The sequence below is a fragment of the Dermacentor variabilis genome, chromosome 8 (assembly GCF_050947875.1).
Source record: "Dermacentor variabilis isolate Ectoservices chromosome 8, ASM5094787v1, whole genome shotgun sequence".
Lineage (NCBI taxonomy): Eukaryota > Metazoa > Arthropoda > Arachnida > Ixodida > Ixodidae > Dermacentor > Dermacentor variabilis.
This window is the reverse complement of record NC_134575.1, coordinates 102828213-102847871: the sequence shown is the minus strand read 5'-3', so window position 1 is coordinate 102847871 and position 19659 is coordinate 102828213. Positions and strand designations below refer to the sequence as shown.

Sequence of the window (19659 nt, the reverse complement as noted above, 5' to 3'; positions counted from 1 at the left end):
TCGAAGGTGTCCCCATGGAAGGACGTGGGGATTCGCGGGAATGGTTAAGGACTACCTCGGTCGCTGCGGGTTAGGAAGAAGACGGAACCGATGTACTCATCCTTCTGACTCGATTGGGTAGAGATTCGTGCTCAGGTGGCAGTCCTTGAAGTCTACGGATTGTTTGTCCGTACGCGAATAGGAGTCAGCTGGACCTGACTTCGTACTGGGCTTGTAGACGGTGTTCGATCTGGGAGTGGTCGCATATACCCCGCACCTCCATCCGAAAAATGTAACGTAGGTTCAAGCCGGAGTCTTACAATGTAGACGCTTCTCTTTAATGGCGGGCCAGAAGAAGAGCGTGCTGTCTACACGCTTCGCGCGCGCCGTCCCGCGGTGTGGGAGCCCCACATCACTGTGTCAATATTATATAGTCGCATGGCGCAGACACAACGGAACATTCTCGAAGCATCACCAGTAGGCATATTGTCGCAAGCATGCGTCGCGCAGCCTTCGAGTGTCTTGCATTTCAAGGAGTTGGAATACTTAAAAACGTGTTGATGAGGTTACCTCTTTAATGCCGTCCCATAGTGTGCACGCTCTGAGACGTATGTACTTTTGCATGGGCTTGGAACTATAGTTTGAGTTGGAAGTCAGCCCTCGTACTGTGGTTTACTTTTCTCTGTGTTTAGTCTGTTGCTCCAATGGTACCTACATTCTTCATTGCTAATCGCATTGGCATTGCCATTCATTGCGAGATATATTCTGTCCTAATGTGTTATATTTGTAATCTACCACCTTCTCTTTGTGCAAGCGAGCTTCAAGGTGGGCTCAGTGATGTATTCTGATACCAACAAGGCTTCAAGCTCAGGTGCTACATCGTGCGTGTGCTGTCCAAGTGAATTTGTGTGGCATGTGTTTCAATATTACTGTCTGTATAATTTTGTCTACCACGGTTGTAGATTTATGTGCTTCGTTGATTCTCTCTGGGTTTTCTTGAATGACGCGTTTCGTATGTTTGATCATTAGATTATTAAATCTGGTCAAAACAACAAACCTGAGAAATCGTGCGCAGCACTGCGTCCGTGTTGTCTTTCTTGGTATCGCTTTCCTCCCTACTTTATTGATTACGTTCTACCGGAGTTCAAAGTTCACTGACATCAGCACTTTATCACTTACAAGTAGCGCTATATTTAATCTCGATCGCGTTGCCCGCGTCAAGGGTGACACAGGGAAGTACATCTCCACGCCTTTCTATACTGTTCGTCTCTGTCTCAGGTGTGGATCTGGTGCTGAACTCATTGGCCGAAGAGAAGCTGCAGGCCAGCGTGAGCTGCCTCGCAAAGCACGGCCGCTTCGTGGAGATCGGCAAGTTCGACCTCTTCGAGAACAACAATCTGGGCATGTCCGTGTTTCTCCAGGACGTCAGCTTTCACGGAGTCATGTTGGACAGCTTGCTGCACGATAGCACGACTGCTCTGGCTCACAAGCGCCGTGTCACAGAGCTTGTCAGCCAAGGAATCAAATCTGGGGTGGTGCAGCCGCTGGATGTCATCAAGTTCACCCGAGAGCACACCGAGGAGGCGTTCCGCTTTATTGCCTCTGGAAAACAGATAGGCAAGGTCGTCATACAGGTGCGTTATGCTCCTAGGGCAGTGCGGTTGTAATGTCAGAGAAGGGTGTCTTACTGTAAATAGAACAGCTTGCCACCCACACAACAATTACATCGCTCAACGCGGACACATTAGCCGTTCAGTGCTTTTAGACATTCCGTGTTATTTAGAGAAACAAATGCTAAAAAGCAGCATTAGACACTACGTGATTACCACAGGAATTTCAGCTAATGTCTTATGCCCGCGATATGAAGAGCCTGAAGCCATGTTAATAACGGCAGGAAACACGCAGTTAATAACCTAATCCTCATTTTTTAGTTAGAAAAGGCACGTGACGGTCACTGGCCAATCATCTAAAACTTTTAAAGGGGCCCTGAACCACTTTTAATAAATGTATAGAGAGGTATCAGAAATAAAATGGGCTACTTCAGAATAACTTTGCCGCAAAAAGCACTTCAATGCCTTTGGGTAGAAGCGGAGTTATTTGCAATTAAAGACCCCTTCGCGATGCTTCCGCTCCTAATGCCTTGCACTGTGAAGGCGACGGCGGGGTGGGGCATGCCCACAACGCTTCGCCTACTGAGCATCCCCGTTGCGCGCTGTTCAAATTTGATTTTGCATGTCCACGTAGACCCCACTACTTTTGAATTTCGCGCATACGACGCACCAAACATAAGCCAACCGCGGTTGTACTCAGCGAAGCGCAGTGCGCTCAGCCAGTGTAAAGCCCCTCAATCTGTAAAACCTTGGAATTTCCAAGGTTTTAGAGATTTACAGATTACGGCTACACCACGAATAAGTAGCCTGGCCAAGGTTAACTTCTAGCAGCCGGCCGCGGCCGAGCGTGTGCAGACGATACTAGGCTTCTTCCGCAAGCATGCAATAATCGTCGAGCTTCGAAGACAGACTTTCGCTTTCTGCAGCCTGTTTATAAAACTTGGTAAATAAATATACACAGTAGAATTACCAAGAAGCGAACTGATCCCAGCTTCCTTCTTCGTCGATGCCAGTTATTGGCCAATAGCATCCGCGTACGGGAATCTGTTTTATTACAAAATAAAACGTTGAAAAAAAGAGTAGGAGCAGGCTTCTGTTGAAAAGAGAGCCATTGAAAGAAAGGGGACCTCGTGCTCCGCTTTTGATTTCCACGCGCCCCACACGAGTGCAAAACTTCGCTGAGTCAGTCAGAGCAGCACATGCTATCCGTTGACTGTGTGTTTTCACGAAGCCCGAGGGGTGGTTCAAGACTGCTTTAATTTGTCAAACTGCTGGCGCTAGCATACATTTGCTAATTCACCGGTGTCTATAATAATGAAAATATATGCTAATGCGTGAACCTGAAAGCGTAGTTTCTGATTAGAAAACGCCCATTCTTGCAACGTGATTCCCTCTAACAAATACCTATGATGATGTTCTGATATGAACTTGGGAGCCTTCTTCCTTTTCCTGGCCTAAGTGTCGTGCCACATCCGAGTAATTGCGAAGAACGGCTCTTAACAACAACAACCGGATGATGCGACACTGATGAAGAATGCTTACAGATGCGGACGGAAGAGAGGGAGCGTACGACTCGCGCGCCTCCGCTGACAGTGGAAGCCGTGGCGCGTCCCTGCTTCTACCGACACAAGTCTTACGTCATTGTCGGTGGCCTGGGTGGCTTCGGCCTCGAGCTCGCCGAGTGGATGGTGTCGCGTGGCTGCCGCAAGCTGCTCCTGATCTCCAGGAGTGGTGTGCGCACGGGGTACCAGAGGCTTTGTCTTCAGCGGTGGAGCGATCTGGGGGCGTCAGTGCTTGTCAGCAACGACGACGTTTCGACGCAGGAAGGCGCTCGCAAGATTGTCGAGACTGCGACAACTATGGGACCCGTGGGCGGCATTTTTAACTTGGCCATGGTAAGAAAGCCGAGCTGTGCAGAGCGGCATCATTTTGCGACTTTCCTTAATGATTATATTCTGTCCAGAGCATCGTGAGCGCGACTATTATCCTGCTCTCGAAGTTCTCATTAAATGCATTTATCAAGCGCAAGTAGTCGCATGGGAAACTCTTCATCAGAAGAACTGTATTCAAACAAAATAGATTGGCGCACCGAGGGGTATCTTACTCACGACCATAAAATAAAAAAAATGTATAATGCATTCTGGAAATTACTAACATATGGGTCGAAATAATGAATCAGACTGAAGCCATAGTAAATGTGTAGTAGAACGAAGGCGATGCAGTGCTCCATCAAATGCCGTAATAATGGCAGCATATAGTGACTGAAGAATAGCGGGGTGAACTTCACCACAAGGTTTTCCTGCAACTGTTAAATTAATTTTCACCAACAACCCTGCTTTGGAGTTTGCTAAGTATCTTCATTGACACTTTTTTACCTATTATGAAGCGGTAACCCTTGTGACGCCTTGAAATTTTAAGTTATGGGGTTTTACGTGCCAAAACCACTTTCTGATTATGAGGCACGCCATAGTGGAGGACTCCTGAAATTTAGATCACCTGGGGTTTTTTACTGTGCAGCTAAATTTAAGTACACGGGTGTTTTCGCATTTCGCCCCCATCGAAATGCTGCCGCAATGGCCGGAATTCGATCCCGCGACCTTGTGCTCAGCTGCCTAACACCATAGCCACTGAGCAACGACGGCGAGTCTACGCCTTGAAATTGAAATTACAGCTGGTGAACAGAAAATGGTGCGTCAAATGTGCACGACACAAAGAACTGAAAGAAAAAACCGAAACCACAGCAGAATGATTTGGTCATGTAACTCTAAACATTAATTTTTTTCAATATGTCCTTCACTAAAATTATAATATTGCCGGCTTCTCAGCCCATCACCCTTAATGGGTGGGTGCCATTGATCACGAATATATAAAGTCGAAAGTGAAATATACGGCAGAATCCCGAAACCGTATCCGTGTCGAGTAAGACGGGGTTACGAACCTCTGTGTACATCACATTATCAAATGCATTTAATTGTTCACCGCACAAGGCCGTGATTTGATCTTTCTTACGCCATGTTCCGGTGCATCGTGCATTACTTAATAAACTCGATCGGCGCATTTCCCTAATATAACCTCGATGATAAAAGGTTCCTTACTATAATTTCGACACTCTGTGGGGAGCACCTTACTGGTGCGACCAAACGAGCACCTTCCACCCTTACGCTGCTCTTCTCTTTATTCTAAGCTTGCGTCAAGTTTTACCATGCGCGACGCCACATCTATGTGTACTGGTAAGGGTTTTTCTGATAGCTCTCACTACAAGGCGGTTTGGGGATACCCAGTAAAACTTTACTTCGCTGCATCTACAGCGTAATTTTTTTGGAATCAATGGAATCCTTTCGACACTTTACCGACTAGGTACCACGGAATTACTGTGCATATTGTACTGATACTTGTGCTTAATGGCCCTATACATATTATTTACGCTCATGCAGCATCACCATCTGAGCTAGCTTAAACCCATCACAATAAGCAATTTACGAAAGCCGATTAACGGTTTTGTCAATGCCAGCGCACTGGCGTTCGAGTGCACTAAAGTCTTGTTTCTTCACTGTATATTCACAGGTTCTTCGCGACGCCTTGATCGAGAATCAATCGGCCGAGCTGTACGCGGATGTGTGCAAGCCAAAAGTTCTCGGTACTCAGTGCCTCGACGACGTGTCGCGAAGTAACTGTCCCGAGCTCGACCACTTTGTCGTTTTCTCCTCCGTGGCTTGTGGTCGTGGCAACGTCGGCCAGACAAACTACGGCTTCGCAAACTCCGTCATGGAGCGCATATGCGAGCGCCGTGTCGCGGACGGGCTTCCCGGTGAGTTGACATGTCTCTATGTCACAGGCCCAGCCCACAGCAACATAAGTTAGAAATGCACCTTCTCAAGGACAGTTTAATGCCTAAGCATGTATATGCCGACCCAACAAGAAAACCCGTTTGTCCGCTAATCACGTAAGACAAATTGCTTTACAGAAATGTGTGCAAACCTAAACTAATTCCAAGGAAAAAAACATTGGTGGGGTTGGGTTGCGAACATAAGACCCGACGCTCAGAAGCCGGGTCTCTCATCCACGCTTGTGGAACGTGCATGTATCTGAACGATATGAATGTATTGTGAAGGCGGCACACAACAAAGGTCAAAGGAGAACAGTTTCGATTAAGGCTTTCTCGAATGATTTAGTGATGGTGTAATAAAAGAAATCTCGGGGACCTATTGTAGAAACGATCTGCAGCGTTGTAGACATCAGGAGAATTCCGACTTTGCGAAACTTTAATTCCGAACACGCCACTTCCCCCTTGAGTGCCGCTGGTCGCGGCATGGGCCTTTCGTTGGGACATTCCTTCACAAACCGGAATTCTACCAACCTCTGAGGGCTTATGGGATTCGAGTAGCGTGACAATCACAGAAAGCAGTCAATGAGTCAATGAGGACGATAAGTAGTGATGAGGGGTTATATGGGTCTCATCATGGCTGATCATGATTCGACGCAGACAGATAAGGTGCTAAAGAGCGATAAGGGAAGATCGGAGCAATTCTGGTAAGGGTCGATAAGGGTTTCTAAGGGTCTGGTCGAGTTTTCGCAAATCAGATAAGGTTGATAGGGACCGATTGTAGTTGATAAGCATTAGATCCATTGCGATTAGGTGGATACCGACGGATAAGAGTTCACAAGGATCGGATCGATTCCGATAAGATTGACACCAAGCTGTAGCGACGCGACTGTCGCCTCCAGAGCCGGTGAAGAAGAAGACGGCTCACGTACAGGTAGTGCGAGTACATGACACGATGGCATGCTCGACATGAGCATCTGAGCACATGAGATGCCGCAGCACCATAGCTGGCCGGCCTAAATAAGCCGTGGCCACGGCGGCTACCTCTTCGTGCCGCCTCCCACATATTGGTTTATAAGGGGTGGTAAGATACATATCTAGTCCGATAAGGTTGATAACGACAAGCAAGGGTTGATAAGGGTGTATATTGGTCTAATCAAGTTTGACGACGGGGCTTCGTGGAGATGAGCTGGCGGCGCAATGTTTGTACGCATACTTAGACAACTCCCGTGGAGTTTCTGCGTGATGTTTTTCAGTAAGTGTCCCTGTATCCCTTCAAGGAAGTTTTCTCAGGTGGAATGATCTGGCGCGATGCAGCCGTAGAATGGAACTGCATTATAATTGCAATCACTCCACTAGAACTACTGGATAATGTTAGAGAAGCTCTAGGTTAGGTGACACCACGAATATAAATTCAAGGCTTCACTTTGTCTTTCAAAATAACAGGCGAACGATAAAAATAAAAAAAACATAGAAATGCAGTTCTGTGTAGCTGGAAATAAAATACCGTAACAATAATATGTTATATATGTAACTGCTACATACGATTCAGGTCCTAAACCAAAAAAAATGTAGAGTTGCGTATATGTATGCAGAAGACAAAAAAATGTAAATAGCCTGGCAAGAGAACAAGAATTCATGATTGCCAGTTAGCCTCCTCAGTCTGTGCAGGAGTACATTTATCCATGTCAATCACTCACAGCGGACACAGATCATGAAAAAGAAATTTACAGAAGAATAAGAATGGTATGGAGCACATACCAAATCCTCACTGTAAGCTGAGGTCTGTTGTTTAGAAAAATTTATAGAAAAAGAGCGGGGGGCTAAAACATGTGAGACACAAACTTGTAGGTAAAAAAAGACACTCGAGAACAAGTGAAATACCGTGCAAAGAGCGATGGAGCGAAAAACGTTAAGCGTAACGTTAGCAGACATGAAGAGAGAGGCAAACTTCACAGAACCAAAGGCGATAGCCCAAACTCTAGTTGACATTAAGAGAAAGAATTGCAGCCAGAGAGGCCATGTATGCATAGGGAAGATTATCGGTGGACCATTAGAGTTACCAAAGGAGAGCCAAGAGAAGGGAAGCGCAGTCTAGGACGGAAGAAAATGAGGAACGGTGATGAAACTAGGAAATTTGCAAACGCAAGTTGGAATCGGCTAACGCAAGAAAACGGTTATTAGAGATCGCTGTGTCAGGCTTCCACCCATTTCATCCTATAGTGCACATCAAAATAAGGTGCTGATGCTGCTGATGATGATTAAGGAATGGAGAAAGCATATTATAGCAGCACACGTTTTTTTGACCTTATGAATTGCATTTGAAGGGCTGTTCTGTGCACAGGTGTCATTTGCAATGAGATGCTGTAACTATATACTGACTGTAACTATATACTACGGGGTGAACTATGCGGTTATATACTGCTATTTTATTGACGTCTTCGTCGCGTCCATTCGAATTTTGGGAATGAAACTCGAAGGAGAGGGCACAAATAGCATCACCATTCACAAACTAACAAAGAAGACGTATACAGCCTTGGGTCTAATCAAGCGGGTAGCTAACGGAAGAAGAGGCTTGAGCGAAGAGAGTCTGATAAGGCTATCCCATGCTTTTTTGTTGTGCCATTTCACGTACGTAGCGGCCATGCACGTCCGGAAGAGGGCAGAGTGAGACGAGCTAAATGCCATGATAAGGAGGCGGATCAAGAGCGCGCTCGGACTACCAAACTACACACGCACCGACCGACTCCTGTAGTTGGGTATTCATAATACCCTGGAAGAAATTGCAGAAGTACAAAAAATTGGGCACAGATTCTGAGACTCTCCCGCACCAGGGCGGGAAGGCGAACCCTAAAACAGATGGGCGCCCCTCGGTCACGATCGAAGACGCCTACGAGAGCTTTCCGAAAGAGCGTAAAAATAACATCATATCCCCCACCCTGCGCATCCCCAGCGCAACGTAGAAAGCAAGAAGGCCAGGGCGGTGACGCGCCTACGTCGCGCGACAGAACTCCCTGGCGGCAGCTGCTTCGCTGTCGCCGGCCCAGTATGGCAACAACGAAAACTTCTCAGTAGTGTCGATCCACCATAGGGGTTTAACCGTTAACGCCGCTTTGGTAGGAAGCACGACGTCGCGTGCGGCCGAGCAAGTGGCCACTGCCTTGGCCCTCCTAGACGACAAACATAACAATATCTTCAGCGTCTCAAGGGCATCCATCCACGCCTTCAGCGCTGGCACCATGCGTAAGAAAGCATGTCGCATCCTCGATGAGAAAAGCATCGCCACACACACTCTCACGTGGTTCCCCGGTCACAAGGGATCCATCATCGGATGCCCCACACACTTCAACGAGCTGGCCCTCTCCAAGGCACGAGTTCTCCCTCTCCGCGACCATGGGGAACTCCCGAGCCGGCCCGCTGTGGTGGTGAGCAGAGATCGACCGACCACATACAATGAAATTACACAGTACTTTTATATCAGCCAGAGAGCCTTTCCCCTTCTTCACAAAAAGTTGCATAGAGCGCAGGCATGCACCATCAGATTATTGCAAGCAGGCTCGTATCCCAGTCTGGCTTTATTCCAGAAGCTTTATACCGACACTTATGCCAGTAGCTCTTGCAGGCACTACAATGACTTCGCTAGCGTAGACCATATGCTTAGGCATTGCCCCTCGTCGCGAGGCACGGAACAAATCAATGGGGACAAGCGGCTCCCCGCTATCAAGAGCCCCGATGCCGGGGCGCTACTATGGTCTGTCCAGAGGGCCCAAGATGCGGCGGTCGGGCATGGCCTTACTGTCCCGACGTGGAAGTGGCCCGCAGCGTGCTCAGTCGCGTACCTCAGGACTTTCATTAAAGTTTTGCATCCATCCAACCATCCATCGCTGCACTTGGTACTTATGGAAAAACTGAAAGTGCCTTAGTCGCGAGCACCATGTCACTGCTTTATTATGACGTCGCCATAAGCCAGCTTTATGGCAATAAACGCTACATTCATTCATACATTCATTCATTCATTCAACCATGTAACTTCATCAAGCGCATCAAAAGGCGCGAAACAGTTGGTGTTGAGGATCTTATACCTCATATGCCAGAAGAAACATGGAGCTATTACCTCCACAATATGCAGTAACTCTAACGTCGTCTAAATTTGCGCTTACATTACCTGCTGAATACGTCATAAATGATGTCTTTTCGGATGCATACAGTATTCTAGCTCGGTTAAAATGGGCAACGACCACCTATTCACACAACATTCTTGTAAAGCCGGCTGTAAATTGCTGGAAACCATCCACAAACATGCATTCAGCTTTCGGTATCAGCGACACCTGATGGTCTTCTGGGAAAGTTTGCGCGAAAGTTATGCACCTGATGTCGTGTGTAGTTACAATGGGATCAAGAGCAATATTGAGATGCTAACAGCTTACTCCCTCTGGTTGTTATTGCTTGTCACCTATCAACTCCCACAAGAAAACTCGCGAATCTTCTTCGAACAATTCGGACGTTGGATATTATATATCGTACATAGGTAGCGATATTTATTTCGATATGGGTAGAAGTACTGTGTCTTACCAGTACTCACCTACGGGGCAGAAACCTGGAGGCTTACGAAAAGGGTTCTACTCAAATTGAGGACGACACAACGAGCTATGGAAAGAAGAATGATAGGTGTAACGTTAAGGGATAAGAAAAGAGCAGATTGGGTGAGGGAACAAACGCGAGTTAATGACGTCTTAGTTCAAATCAAGAAAAATAAATGGGCATGGGCAGGACATGTAATGAGGAGGGAAGATAACCGATGGTCATTAAGGGTTACGGACTGGGTCCCAAGGGAAGGGAAGCGTAGCAGGGGGCGGCAGAAAGTTAGGTGGGCGGATGAGATTAAGAAGTTTGCAGGGACGGCATGGCCACAATTAGTACATGACCGGGGTTGTTGGAGAAGTATGGGAGAGGCCTTTGCCCTGCAGTGGGCGTAACCAGGCTGATGATGATGATGATGGTAGAAGCACCACATAACAGCTAAAAAATTAACTGTGCTTTCCAAATCTTTGTAGCTGCAGGAGCCTTCTGACACCTACTATGTCATCAGTATTAGATCTAATTTTTATAAACAACCGCCTATACAGTTTACGTGTTATATGGCTGGTGGTCTCGGCATGCTACTTAAAAAAAGTTTCATGATAACTGAGCGAAAGAATGTATCGTAACATGAGCTTGACTTATTAAAATAAATAATTAGCACTGTGAAGTGTCATCTTGTGAACAACTGTGCTGCAGCTTTAGCGCGTATACGATATACCTCGCTCTGTTCTTACCTACTTATCCGTGTAATGTTCTCTTGCGCTGTGCAGATTTCATTAAATTCTACCGAGTCACTCAACTATCGTTGTTTCTATTTGTCAAGCATGGTACCTCTGCTGTTACCGCCTCTTAAGTGTTGCGCCAGTTAAGAACATCCCTAATCTTCGCGTACTTTTTGCCAATCGTCAAGAAGGGACACAAAATGTTTGTACTAATCACAATAACGAAAGACGCCCCCTTACTTTCCCGTTACAACTTATATCAAACTAACTGAATCGCGATAATATTTTCGCTAGAATAGCGTACTAAAGAGAAGCTGTCTTTGCTAACTCGGCCTGACATACCTTTACCTTGGCTGCAGGCTCGTGTCCGGCACACTAGGGACTGGCGGGAAACGCGAGGGCAGACCGTATTGCTCGAGAATTAAACGTCCGAGCAACGGCATTGCCTAGCGACTACATTACACCGAATTCTCGTGACATCCTCCTACAGTGAAGGCAGGAGCGGAAACGTTACAGACATCCTGACTCCGATTTAAACAGCTAACAGGAGAGGGGCTGGCGTTGTATTCACACGAATACATACCCCAACGTGCACCACCTACACAGAGTACACCCCACGATGTTCACAGACCGGTACCCATAGTGGAGACATACCCACATTAAAGCACCAGTGTCCGTGGTGCCCAGACACACCCACACTAAAACACATCACATGGGAGTGCCCCAGGATGCCTCCGCACACAGACAGCCCCATATTACACCAACATCCACTAAATGGAAGTAGGCAGTGGGAGGCATGGCTTGCGGACGAGGGTCGGGAGAGCCAATTGGCTCTTCTGCACCAAGCCCGGCGAGCCGCTCATGCCAGTGGGGCCCTGGAATAGTGGCCCCAACTACCGTGCCTCATTTTATTTTCTATTCAATAAAGTGTTTACTCACTCGCTGACTCACTCGCTGAGCGCTGCTCGCTCTCTTAGTGAATAGCTAAAACTTGGAAAAAATGATTAATTACGTGTCCGATGCTGGGATCAAACGTAGTCCTCCATAGCAGATGGCGCTATGCTCCAACCACTTAGCCACAATTCCAATTATGTTTCAATCGTGCCAACGCCAGCTAGCTCTGTGACATGTTCGCTGCGTCTTGATTATGATGCCGGCTTCCATACTACGGCACATACCCACAAAAGGGGACTGCCCAAGACGCAGGCCGTACATTTAAAATAAGCAAGTACAAAATAATAAATACGAGCCAATACAAGATCTGTCACATTGCGTTGAACGCTTACGCGAGTTTCATTTATGCCACAGGTTCAGATGTGCAATGGGCAATAATATAGCGTTTAATAGCCGGCTACACGAAGGCTTGGCTTCATAGAGATCCCGAAATGGGCGTTGGATCTTTATAATTTTTAGTCTCTTTCGTTTAACCTCTCGCTAAGGATCGGAGAGGCGAATGGAGTCACCCTAGTTTCATAATAAATTATGTTATCCATAGCTTTTGACGGACTCTAAAGGTTCACGGCAGTTTTGATTTGACAGATATCTCGCAAGTTCCTCCACTAATTATTCTCCATAGCCCGTGTCGGTGCCGCCACCTATGGTAACTTAGGCATACTTATTTATGTAGCTAGTCTAGCAATCGCATTCATTTTGTAGCCAACCAACGACGCAGAAGATATTTCTACCTTGAATTTTTCAAGAAATCCTAATTGTCTTGAGGCACATGGTATACACAATGCCCTAACGAAGCGTGTCCTATCAGAAATGTTGTCTTATCTCACGCAGAAATATAACGCTGCCCTTGAAACGAGCGGTCTTCCAGTTTAATTGCAGCGACGAAAAGTGGAGGTCAAATCTATGCAAATCTATTAAAAGTGCGAATGGCCCAACTTCAGACCTATAATATTACTATTGTATTTTTCAAAAGGCATAGAGTGAATAATTGTGTGCCGTATTCGCAAGTTTTTGTGGAAAGTTTTTGTAATCGCTAGTTGACAGTTCCTCAAAATCTGCTAAAATATAGGTCCTAGTTCTGGTTAGAAACGTTCCTAACTGGTATAGGCAAGCTTTTGGGGTAACAGGTAACATTTCATGTTTTCATAGCACATTTCGTAGCACATTTTAAGGAGGCCTACGTCGAAAGTACAGCTAGTAGTGTTATTTATGCTAAGCAGGTGGGATATCAATACCTATAGGCTTGAATTTAGTAAATGAAATGTACGCCAAATATACTAACCAACATGGTCGTTAGTACTATCTAGTTCATTAGCGAAATAATTGCACTCTTCTTGCTGCTAATGTCCGCTTTGCCACGCAACCTATCAGCAAAACGGGAGTGACCTATAGTAACGATACGACTGTGTTCTTAAGTTTTAGGCATAGAAAGAAATACCTCGTATATTCATCTGAAGTAAGAAAACCTCGGTGTTGACTTTTATGTACTCTCAATGCAAAAAAGACCCGAGGAAATGATGTGTTGTGAAACGTTGTTGCGTGAATCATAAAACAAAAAGTTTCATCTCAAGTCCCATGAAGATTGGAAGATTTCATAAATTGTGTCGAGCTATGTGCCTGTTTCGATAGTGCTGAAGTTTAAATATATTCGTATATTGACGTATATTATTTCGGCTGGTGAAAGTAATATGTTGCCGTTAGTTGTCCATCAAAACCTATGGCAGATTGTAAATAATGATAATATAAGCTGCCTTGAACTGTCCTTCCTAATCTAAGCATTAGTAGAGACCTCAAAACCACCTTTTCGGATACATTATGACAGCGATGCTTTAATAATAGTACACATGGCTTTACCTGAAAGCATTGGTTGTGGCTGGATTGGCAGAGCCCTGCAGTGGAAGCATTCTAAACAGGTAGTAACGTATCGCTGGTATGCAGCTACAGCACAGTGAAACATTCTTATCAAAATTGCAATGCTAACAAAAATAAACATAATAAAATTTATTTTTTCTTGTATATTTAGGGTTGGCCATCCAGTGGGGCCCTATCGGAGACGTTGGTGTAGTGCACGATGTCCTCGGCGCTGACGTGACAATTACTGGACTTCCGCCACAGCCGATAAATTCTTGTTTGGAGGTGTTGAACTACTTCCTGGGCCAACGCCACCCAGTCGTCTCGTGCTTTGTCAAAGCAAGCTTGTCCACAACAGCCGACAGCGGCGAAAAGCAAGATATTCTTCAGAGCGTGTCTCACATAATTGGTAAGTTGAGCCTAAATAGGTGGCAAGTCTGGTTAGCGTAGTTCCAGCCTTATTTTACCTTTCGTGGCCGCTCTAAGGAAATTTATTCACCACATGAGACTCCATGAGACGCCTGTGCACATCGACTTATCGCCTTTCTTTTTAAAAGTTATCTAACAGAGTTAAGTGAAACGAAAAATATCTAACCTGAAGCCTTATGCAAGCGGCACCATATATAGATGCTTTGTTATAATTTTGTTGATAAGAGTTTAAAAACTTGGTACTACTTTTAATGAGACGGCCTATCACCTCCAACGATAAAAATTCCAGTGAATTAATCGATTTCTTATGCCATGAGATTGCGCTGTTTTCCAGTATAAAGAAAAATGACAATGAACGAAGGTGTGGTTACCTCAATGTATGTGTTTAGGAAACTTAAGGGATCTTGCGCCAACAAACTTGACACGTCACTTTATCGACATACACAGAAATTTCGTTATAAGCATTTCCTTGTTATATTTTGCCAAAGGATTTCGCAGATCATAAGACGCCTTTGCCGCTAAAACATTTCTATGAAACTTATCGCGTTAACAAATTTTTCTGGAGCCTGCGGAGGCTGAAAATTTTCAGCACGAAAAACAATTTACGTGTACGCTCAACTTCAGAATCTTTGCATATAAACATTGGCCGAAATATCAGCAAGTTGTGGTAGCACATGCCGAGTAAAGCTTAAGCGACCTATTCGTCAATAGGCAGCCCTTCCTATTTATGAGGTAACTTGAAAAACAGTAAGCTGATTCATGGACTAAAGCACTGAACCAGCGCTCTTTGGACACTTCTAAACTTTCCTTCCTATCTCTCGTACAGGAATCAAAGACCCATCGAACGTGAGCCCGACCGTCAGCCTCGGCGAGCTGGGCATCGACTCCTTGATGACCATCGAAGTGAAGCAACTGTTGGAGCGAGACTACGACGTTGCCCTGACTGTGCAACAAATCCGGCAGCTTAGCTTCAGTCAGCTACGCGAGATCAGCGAAGCCAGCAGCGACAATTCACCAGCGCCTGATACCTCGGCTGCGGCCGAAGTACAAGGTACGTCCAAGACTTTATGTACGTATAGCTGGGGGTTGCTTCTGGTCCACTTCAGTTACGATCAAAATCAGGCACTGCAGAACCCTCGCCATCGCCGTGGTGTGCTAATATCAATGTATGCATGTGCAGGTCCCCAGCTGAGAGTTGCAGGTGATGTGATCCGCTGTAAGCACGGAGGGGGCAAGAACCTGTATGAAGACTTGAGAGAATTGACACATATTTGGTGTAAAGGATACGCCGCGACAAAAGCACGGACATACAACAGCCAACACCACAGGCGCCCATTCTCAACAATATTACCGTGCGCCAAACGCTCATCAAATCAAATCAAAACTTATTCGTCTTCATTTAAAAGACGATTTTTCATTTGCTCTGCAACCTAAGCACAGCGTGCTTGTTGCTTGTTTAGGCAGCATGGTGAATCACCGAATGTATATTACAAAACAATGAAGACACACTAGTAAACACTGGGCATAATATACAGAACTATGTGCACATAGTGAGCAATTATGAATACAACTCGAGCAAAAATTAAACTAAGTAAATAAATAAAGGAAATAATATTAGCTTTAAATGAGCCATATGATAACAATTCACAGAATATCTAAAGCGAGAACAAAGAAAGCAACCTTGACTTTGCTAGAGACGATCAGTAATTTATCCGCAAAGATGAGCGCCATTTCATTATTGGTTCAGTCATACATGTACAAAACCAATATTAGACTTGAAATAGAACTTCTAGAGCCTGCTTCGCCATTCGCCTATATTGTTTGCGGTGCACCCATTACCATTAACCTGGGACAGCTAATAATTGTCTTAGTTGATAAGCACAATAACAAAATCGCAAAGGACGCGTAGCGCGTTTCTCGGCAAAAACGGGGAAGCCAGCAGCAGACGCATCCTCACGCTCAACTCAATTGGCTCGGCAGAGGATCCAGTGCAGCTCCGACTTCCGCTGCTGGCTCCGAATTATATAGGACAGTTTTCCAGGCACCAGCCGCGGAACTACTAGAGAAACTAAAAGAACGATACATAGGACTACCACTGAACACAGACGCCCCAAACGAGACGCGACCAAACCTTGGAAAGGCGAATTCCAACTTAGATGAACCTTTCACATATGCAGAAGTCTTTGAGGCAGCTCAAGCAGCCGCCAAAAACTCGGCTCCTGGCCCTTATGCCGATGCTTCGGAACCTGGACGCAAGAGTCCTGAATAAAATCACAGAACTGTTTAATGGCGAGAGCTGGCTCAAAGGCCAACTGCCCCCGGAATGGAAACACGCTAAAATTATCATGATTCCGAAACCTAAAAAGGCCCCTCTAATAGGTGCTCTGAGGCCCATTCCTCTCACGTCCTGCCTGGGTAAACTGTACAATCGAGTACTACAAATAATACTGCATCCATACCTTGAAGAAATAAGATGGTTTCCAAAGACCGTGACAGGGTTCCGTACGGGGCTATCCTATCAAGACGCATTCTTACTTATCAGAGAAGAAGTTATAGCTAACATCGGCCGCGGAGAGGTAAGACTAGTGCTCGCACTAGACTTCAAGGGAGCATTTAATAACGTTTCGCGCAATACAATATTGTAGGAGCTCGAATTGACGGAATTCCCAGAAACGAACGTAAAACTACGTACGGGCTCTTCTCAGCAACCGCACCGCCACAATAGGAATCGGTCATATCGCTTCCCAAACGTTCAACATGCCCAGTAGAGGGACACCCCAAGGGGCAATAATCACACCTTTGCTGTTGAATATAGTGATGTGTCGCCTGGCGCGACAGCTGTACCAAGTCTTCGATTTGGGTTATACACGGTACGCGGACGACATAACGTTGTAGGCAGCAAGGGGCCCTCTGGGACACAGAGAACAAGTGTTACAACAAGCAGCCGAGGCAGTAGACAAATCTCGTGGAGCAGTGGCCTCAAATGTGCCCCCGAAAAATCGCAGGTCATTCGGGTACACTCGAGGGGCTACATATCCAACGGGCCTGTCAACATCGTTGTGGAAGAACACACGGTCCAAGAAGTTAAGGCGGTGGGGATCATGGGTTTCTGGCTCCAAAGTAGCGGGAAACCATCCCACACCATCAGAACATTGAAAACCACCGCAAATAACATTGCGCAATTGATGCGTTGCGTAACTTATAGGAAAGCGGGCATGCAAGAACACGACACACTGCGGCTCGTCCAGGCAGTAGTGATAAGCCGAGTCACGTAGGGCCTGCCCTACCACTTCCTCAGTAGCGAGGAGGAGAGGCAGGTCGACATCATAATAAGACGAGCATACAAAGCGGCCCTCGGACTACCCAAGGGGACGTCCACAGTGCACCGGCTAGACTTAGGAGTACGCAACACATTCGAAGAACTAAAAGAAGCCACGCTAATCTCCGAGAGGGAACGCTTGAGCTACACTCACGCAGGACGGGCCCTACTAACAAAGGCACGTATTTTCCCACACCCACAATTTATCAGCGAACACGTATTACCACTACCGGCCTTAACACGAACTCGAATAACAGTGGCCCCCATACCCAAAAACATGCACCCTGAATACAATAAAACAAGGCGATAAGCACCCGCACAACGCATTAGAACAATGTATGAAAATAATCCCACGTACAACACTATATACATGGACGCAGCCGCGTATTCGAACGTACACTCCAACGCCAGTGACGCCCAAAAGAACGTCAGGAGATATGCAGTGGCAATCGTCGACACGAAAGCACAGCAACGATTTACGGCTTCCGTCAGGGCAGGTATTCCGGCGGCTGCCGAAACTTTCGCAGTGGCAATGGCCCACGCTCACGCTGAACGCACGCAAAAGAGCCTCACCATAATAACAGACTCTCAAGAAGCATGTCGCCTTTATCTCGGGGGCCACGGGACCAAAACATGCCACTCAATAATATCGGAGAAATTCGCCCATCATCACCGGATCCTATGGTGTCCAGGTCATACAGGTCTTTCGGCGAAGGAACTGGCCGATTTGCTACAAATCGGCCAGTTCGTTCGAATACGCGTTGCAGGCGCCAGCATTGTGAGATGGCTGGTAGCTGCCAGGGCGTTGTTTTCTCTGCGGCGCAGCATGAGTTCCCTCGCGTGCTGCATGATTCCGAAATGTCGGTCCCGCATATTGTTTAGAAGATAGTCTGAGGAGCTCAATCGCCACGCTAACTCTTGCTATCAGTTTGCATGATTCACCCTTCAGGGGAAACGGTCATTTTTTTGCTACCTATTCCATATGCCTGGTTATACAGGTTGAACTAGTCGTCTATATTTATTGTGGTGAAACAGCAACATGAAACACGCACACATTGAATAAAGGACAACACAGGTCGCTGACTCTCAAGGAAGTTTATTGGAGTATATTGGTATTTGCATAAATATAGTCATGCTATCGCCATTATCATGGAAAAACGTAACAAGCAAAGACAAGATACATGAAGCTCCTGCCTTCCTCCCTCTCTAAGTGTTTCCTTGCACAGCTTAGTCACAATTTATATGCACCTACGTATTATAGGGCGTATGCACGGATGTCCTCGAGGTTACCATATCTATATGGCGCCATGACGGTGAAAGGCTACGTGTTATTTGGATAACGCTCATCTCCAGCAACACAGTGGTAGCTGTGGACAGGGAAGTAATATCGCGCATAGATTAACGTGAATTTTCCTTACAGCTTCTTCCTTAAATATTTTGTTGCATAATTTTATTCTTGCCATTTATATAATTGGGGCTTTATGCTCCAGCGTTTTGGTTGACGTCTTCTCCCGTTTCTTTTTCTATATTACTTGCGTTATCGACATTGTTAAGCTTTTGTTGGAAAATTACATTCGTAGGCCTACTTCAACATTAAACAGGTGGTCAGTCTTAAGTCCAGGCGGATGTAACCTTGCGGTATCGAGCCAACAGAGCCTTGTTTGGAATCATTGGTTAAATGGTGTCCTATGGAAACCATTCTGCGGGTTCTTTTACTGGTTACGTTATCGCGGCCTAAACGACCTATCTGACATTTTACACTTGTCATTTCTCTATTTTCCTCTCTTACCAGGCCTGGAAGAAAAGGACTGAAGTCAAGGCGGCGGACGCATTTCACGAAGATCTCATCATAGTCAAGTATACGCACCAATGTGAAGCTGTGATGACTTGTCCAGTGCACCAAAAGACAGTAGCCATCGCGGGATATGGAGGAAGTTCAATAAATTTCACGCGCGTCTGGGAATGACGTCAGCATGCTTTTTTGGGGGGCAGAACCCCCCCCCCCCCACTACAAGGAATCACCGAAATTCGAATCATTTTCCAGCCACCTTATTTAGGCCTTGCAGATCTTCAGGATGGTGGCAAGCGATTGGACAACTACTAAGAAGCCATACCCTAGTCATTTGATGATGATGTGTTGTGTTTTGTGGCGCAAGGGCCAGGTTTGGCCAAAGAGCGCCATGACACGTGGTAATGTTGAAGATGTATTATGGAAGATGTGACTTGGCTGTAAAGTGGCCTAAAAATATTCGCTGTAAAGTGCGTAAAATGTTCGTGCTATAAAATTATGGCGATGACTTATGACGAATACTATAGATTAAAATCCATCGTAGAAGAATGATGCAAATTATAAAATATATAAGATCGTAAAATTACTTGCAGCACTGCTGC

The 19659-nt window shown here is 45.9% G+C and overlaps 1 protein-coding gene across 1 annotated transcript in view; it reads left to right on the top strand.

The window, feature by feature from the left end:
* LOC142591506 (fatty acid synthase-like) overlaps positions 1 to 19228 on the top strand; it is a 194631-nt gene extending 175403 nt beyond the window's left edge. Inside the window, exons 20-25 of the mRNA XM_075703830.1 lie at positions 1258 to 1613; positions 3134 to 3484; positions 5154 to 5397; positions 13693 to 13929; positions 14776 to 15000; positions 19061 to 19228. Of these exons, the coding sequence (XP_075559945.1) occupies positions 1258 to 1613; positions 3134 to 3484; positions 5154 to 5397; positions 13693 to 13929; positions 14776 to 15000; positions 19061 to 19080 (1433 nt within the window). The 3' untranslated portion in view covers positions 19081 to 19228. The remainder of the gene's footprint in view (positions 1 to 1257; positions 1614 to 3133; positions 3485 to 5153; positions 5398 to 13692; positions 13930 to 14775; positions 15001 to 19060) is intronic.
* The last annotated feature ends 431 nt before the right edge of the window (positions 19229 to 19659 follow it).